Source organism: Branchiostoma belcheri, unplaced genomic scaffold (genome assembly GCF_001625305.1).
Source record: "Branchiostoma belcheri isolate BF01 breed outbred unplaced genomic scaffold, Haploidv18h27 scaffold27, whole genome shotgun sequence".
NCBI classification, from domain to species: domain Eukaryota; kingdom Metazoa; phylum Chordata; class Leptocardii; order Amphioxiformes; family Branchiostomatidae; genus Branchiostoma; species Branchiostoma belcheri.
The window spans coordinates 2,362,284-2,368,377 of NW_017803876.1; the positions used below are offsets into that span (position 1 = coordinate 2,362,284).

Here is a 6,094-nt window from a genome sequence, read left to right on the forward strand (position 1 = left end):
GCAAAACCTTTGCCCACATTCTGCAGTAGCTATGGAGGTTTCAACTCAAAATGGAGCGGAAGCTTTGAACTTGATCCGATAACTAATTTAGCCATGGCCAGTGATCTCAACCAAAGGTTTGGCTTGGTCTGATATCACAGGGCCAAACTTCCTTTTACATGCAATGACCCAAATACTATCTCCCCAGTTGCTGAAGTAGATAGGCAAACTTGGTTACTCCAGAATCACCCAGCTAAAAATACTCCCATCTCTGTGACCTTGTTTCAGATGTGGGGTAAAGGGGACATCTGGTAAGGCACTTGCCAGGAGGGTGCTGGACTTTTCGTGGTCACTTATATAGCAGTATAGAACACTTCTGTTGAGTGTTCAAGGATATCATGGTGACATATGAAACATCAATAAACATGCCAGCTGGCATATACATAAACATCCTTAATGTTCATGATCGCAACTACCCATATCAAATTTTAATTTTTCTATTTCAGTTGACACATTCTGAGGTGACATGCTTTCACCAGCAGCATGCAGAGATGAGTGAGTGGGTAAGAAAGTCAGTGAGTGAATGAGTGAGTGAGTGAGTGAGTTGTACATTTGCAACACAAATCTTGTTGCGATAAAATTTTCATGGACAAGTAGCAAGTTCTAGCCTGGATGACATCATATTTGCATATTGGGGCTCCTATACTACGGGCAGCGAATATAAGGAGCCTTGTAGCAAATTGGATGGCACTAGGAAGTTACTATGATGTTGAGAAACACATCCAACCCCACCCATACTTACAAAGAATTTAGCCTGGCTCTCTCCACGTAGTTCTTGGGTCTGTGCAGGGTGGCGACTGCTTCTGAAGACGGCTTGGCCGGGCTAATGGACAGGGCGGACAGGTTGCTCCCATCGCTGTAAGGACTGTCTGGGAAGGAACTCAGGCTGTAGCTGGACGACACAGGGCTGGTTCCGTTGTAGCTGGGTACCCTGGGGTACGTGTTGTAACCGCTGGGTGTTCCCGGCGTGAGCGGCGTCCCCGGTGTGTGGGGAGCGGATCTGTAAGGGCTACCGGGCATACTCGCACTTCTGGGCGTCGTATGGGTTCCGTCCATCATGCTGGGTGTGGGGGTGGTGGGGTAGGAAGCATCACTATTGTTTGCGGAAGAAGCGGGCGAGGAGTACTTTTCGCCTTTCTTCTTTTTAAAGCTGCCTCTTTTTTCTCCCCGTTTCAAAGTCCGTTCATCTACCTTTTTCATGAAAGACAACTCCTCTGGATGGCGGATACCTGGAAAAGGGCAAGATGTCTTATTAGCTACCACAGCTTAGTGACGCAGCTTCAAATTCAATGAGATTTCTCAAAAAAGCTTCTGTTTTTCAGTCACCAGCAAATACTTAAGACGATGTTTATACTAGACAAAGAAATGGTCTGTGTCTTTATGTACATCAGCTATGCACATATCAAACCATTACTAATGTAATACTAGTATTTGAGATTTTCTTGCCTTTTTGCTTGGCAACCTTTCCTACCTACACAGATTTGTATCCCTTTTAGAAGTAACCTACTCAAGTTCAAGTATCTGAAACTGAGATGAGATGATGAGATGAAAAGAATTTCAAACCTTCTGAATTTCTGAAACATTTTTTCTGGACTTGGAACCGGAAACACAACGTTAACTTTCTAAGGCCCTATCTAAGGGCTGCATTCATTCCACTCACCTAACATGGCACATACAGACATGATGGCGTTGAACGCCATGTAGGAAAAGTCGACTTTCAGGTCGACGAGCTGCAGGTCGGGGAGCTGGACCCGCAGGTTCTTGTGGGTGGGGGTGAAGTGCAGCTGGGCGTCGGCCTGGACGCCACACTTGTCCAGCGTCCAGTGGGTCCGCAGCAGCCACGAGTTCCTCTGCGGCCACCAGAAGCCGTGGTCGGACCAGTCCATCGCTACATCTGTGGGGGAGACAACAATATATGTTTTAATATCATTTCACTGGTAGATTGAATATAGCATTAAGACTGATATTTTGGCCCCATAGTAAGAACACTACATGGAGTACTGTAAATGCATCTACTTTTGCAGTGGTTTTAAATTTGTGGTATGAGGGAAAATGTTTTTGATGTTCACTTCTCGCAGTTCTGTAGTACATCAGCAAGACAAACAGATATTTGCAGTGTCATGCATTTGTGGTAGAACAAAAATATAACAACTGAGAAAGTTTTATCATCTAATATCAACAGTATATAATTTAATAAGTCAAGAATGAGACTTACATATTAGTGTAACACTTGGTCTATTGATCTAAATATTTGATGCAACTTCACTTCTGTACAATTAATTTAACTACATTACTATCCCATGTTGCTCCAGTCTTGCAGAGCCAAATAAAAAACCATGCCCAACACTAGCAAGCAAGCAAGCACACGCATATCTCAGCAAGTCTGTCCAAGAAAAATATTTGACCTCTTAAATTTTGCTGTAACCTGAGGCAGGTTTTGGGCTGACCACCCTTAAATTACTTACAGATGTTTATTGAATCAAGGATCAGAACACTACAGGTCCATGTTGCATGTTGACAGGGTCAAGTTTGCCTGTTGGCACATAGGGTTCTCTTACTTAAACTGGAATGTACCAAAGAGTTAGGACTGAACAGGGGACATTTAACTAATGAGGTCACAGAGGGAGAACAGCTTCCAGGTGATATAGTATTTCTAAAAAGTAGACTATGTAAAATCAGTGGCATGGAAGATAAATAAACAATTGTGAGTAGTTCTTGGTAAGACAAAGGACATGTACAGCTGTCATCTACAACTACATTTCCCATATGCCAGTGTTTTCATAAGTCAGTATAAATAGATAAATAAAAATAACAGAAAATATGTCGCATTTCAAATCTTCATCTACTATTGTATTTATGTATATCAAATGTACACGAAGAAAAGACTTATGCCTCCAAGATCAAGCTTCAGGAAAGAAGGTCAGTCTAGTCATCCTTGCAGGGATTTCTAATTCCATCACTGCTGCGTCCATACCAGAAATGCCCCGGACCCTAAAATGGACACAGGACAAGTCTGTCTAGACCTCTGCCCCCCCCTCCTCCCAACCCCATGGAGCTACCAGCAGGCATCCATTTTGACCTTACCCTGACCTCTACAGATCCCCAGGATGATAATACTATACCAAAATCCATGTTTCTTGTGTCTTTCATTCCATCTCAAGTGTCCTTGCTGAAAATCCATGGACAATTAACATGGACAATTCTAAAGTCCATGTCATACATGTTCTTTTAAAATAAATCCACTAATGTTATAATATGAGAGCTGTAGAAGAACAAGGCTTCCTTTCTGCTGCTATAAGTTGTTTTTCTGTCGCTCCCATCCAGTACAAAGGTAAACAGGGAAACATAGCAAAACAGCCCTGCACAAAGATTTGGAAAGGCATCTCAGAGGAATCGTCAACAGGCAAAGTGTGTGGAAAAACACTGGAGTAAAAAGAGAGGATGCAGGACCCACTGTGAAAGATAACTGCTCTGCTTTCCTGTCAAACATTTGCCAGTCATCACGAACTTTTCACCCTACCATCTTTAGATTGTCATGTTCATGCCCTACTATATTGTATATGAAAGTTGGTCAAATAAAAAATGACAGAAAGGCATTAGTACTTAGTAACAAACCTCTTGCACATGACAAATATTGACTAGTATTTTACAGTGTATTGAATTGAAGAGACATTACCCATAACTATGTACAATTTCATATAATGGTATTGGACAAGCACAAGCACAGCACATTACCAAGTTTGACTTTATAAGTACGTACCAACTTCGGAAAGTTCCCTCATTGAAACAAATTGGATTGCACTTGCTTGAGCAAACATGGCATATGCCTGCAGGTTGAACTTTTTACCAAATGGACTTTAATAACCTAAAGTGCCTTCTATTAGCAGTAATCATGACCCAAATTGGTTTCCCCACCAATGCTGAGAGTACGTTGTGTACACAGACTCTTTCAACCCCGAACTTGGTTCTGTGACAGGATGAATGACTTTACAATTTTCCCTAAAAGGACTGTCAATAGTGGAGGTGACCTCAAACCTTTTCCCAAATGGACTTTTAATTACCAGCCATTACAAGCCTGTGGCTGCTGCTCTGTGTCTGTCCAAAGTAGTCATTGTCACACTGTAAACTTCCAGACAGCAGGTAATGACATGGGCGGGGAACAGAAAGTAAATGCTAGCAAGAAGAGCAAAGTTCAAGTTAGTTGCACAGGTTGACATGGACTTGATCATACATAGTACGTCTTTGATTACAGCTGGCTGTTTGTGGTAAATATCTGACCTGTTTGTGATCGGCTGTTGTGTTATGCAAGAAATCTTATTTAACAGATTTCATGCAATAGTTTTCCAAGGTTTCTCTGGTACATTTTCTTTTGACTTTGGTGAGAAAAGCTATACAGTACTGTAATGTGAATTGAAAGGATCCTATATTCAAATATTTTTTATCCATTTGAACTCTTTTGTGTATTTTATAAGTCAACTGATGCATTTTATCTGAATTGTGATCCAAGTTATATCCAGGCTACCCCATTGGCATCAAAGGGACAAGATAAAAATAGTGAGGCACTGCCCTTGCCTTGCAGACAAGTTGTGGACAGATAAGAAAACCTGACCCTTCCGTTTATACATGCTACACTGGGCCGAGATTCTTCTGCACATACCTTGACTGTACTTCCCAAGGCTTGTGCACAGGCCTGTCCTGGGGGATTACCTCATTATGTAACAGAGATATACAGTGGGATCTCATCTTGCTGATGGAGGATTCCGACCAAGACTGAAGAGCTTTTGAAAACAAAGTTCTTGTGTTTCTCCAATAACCTAAGATCATCAGCTTATCACTGTGCTTAGAATACAGCAAGACAAGTAAAAAACTTGAATGATTGCAAGAATCATTGATTCCACCAATTGGCTATGAATTCTGTATTTGACTTTGGATTCATAGTACAGGAATACCCTTCATGTTGCAAACATAGTACACCATCATCATATTTTGAATATCATATACAGAATTCCTCAACTTTAACCACTCTACCTGTTACATGGAATTTGCCCAAAGATTTTTCAGTACTATTTCATAACATACAAAACTGCTGAAGCCAAATGTCATAGCTGACATCACATATGACCCCGTACCCTAGAAACGTCCAAAAGCATCTCCTATGACCAGTTTCACATTCCTTTATACACAAGACAGCACTTTGGGCTTACATACTTAGTCACAGGAAGTTTTGTCAGAATTTCTACTATACTATGCCCGAAGAAATCATTTCTACAACATCTGTAGACCATAAGCCTTTTCCTTTTTTTCTGCCGTTCCTTTCAACTTACAGCCTTGATGGCCAGTTGTCTAGAGCATACCAAAAACATTTCTCCATATCTGCTATCATAATTTGAAGGTGTTGGCTTAATCATGCACTGTTGGCATCTTGAAGTGTTAGGAATAGTTTGGGTCAGCTGCTGAGTGAAAACCCAAAAGGCACCCTATTTGCTTTCCAGTGAACAAACAACTGGGACAGAGAGGAACTGTGCTAAGAAATGCAGGCTGCTGTCAGGAGAAGGTATGCTAAGATGGCTGCAGCTATCATGCCAAACCCTGGGGGGAGGGGGGTCCCAGCGTTCTGCTATATCCCATCTACTTACCAGTATCAAATTCAAGCAGGCTGTTGGCTACATTTTACAGTTCCAGATTTCCATAAATATTCCAGTTGTGGTGAGATTTAACTGAAGTTTCCACAGTTAGCCAGATCAGAATATGAAAGTTATGATTACATTTTGTGACAAACTATTATATTTTTTGATATGTAATATTACAGAAAGGGTGGCAACTCTCAAGCCTTGTACGCATGCCACCAAAAGAACAGAGAGGTATATTGGAACTGGTCACAAAAGAAAACTCAGTCCGAGAACATGTCCATATATTTTAAAGTTAAACAGACAAAAAGCACTCAAGCCTAGCTAGGCAGTGGCTCCATACCAACCAATTACGACGGTATCGAGTATACTCTACAAATTCCTATACAGAGAAACTCAGTAACAGCCAGAGGTATTTGGAAACATAG

The 6,094-nt window shown here is 41.4% G+C and overlaps 1 protein-coding gene across 4 annotated transcripts in view; it reads right to left on the bottom strand.

Moving 5' to 3' along the window:
- Window positions 1–6,094, bottom strand: part of LOC109472174 (fermitin family homolog 2-like) — a 40,532-nt gene that overhangs the window by 22,419 nt on the left and 12,019 nt on the right. For all 4 annotated transcript variants that reach the window (XM_019771762.1, XM_019771764.1, XM_019771761.1 and 1 more), the window contains exons 2-3: window positions 1,700–1,933; window positions 782–1,268 (exon numbers count right to left, since the gene is read on the bottom strand). In XM_019771762.1, the coding sequence (XP_019627321.1) occupies window positions 782–1,268; window positions 1,700–1,933 (721 nt within the window). The remainder of the gene's footprint in view (window positions 1–781; window positions 1,269–1,699; window positions 1,934–6,094) is intronic.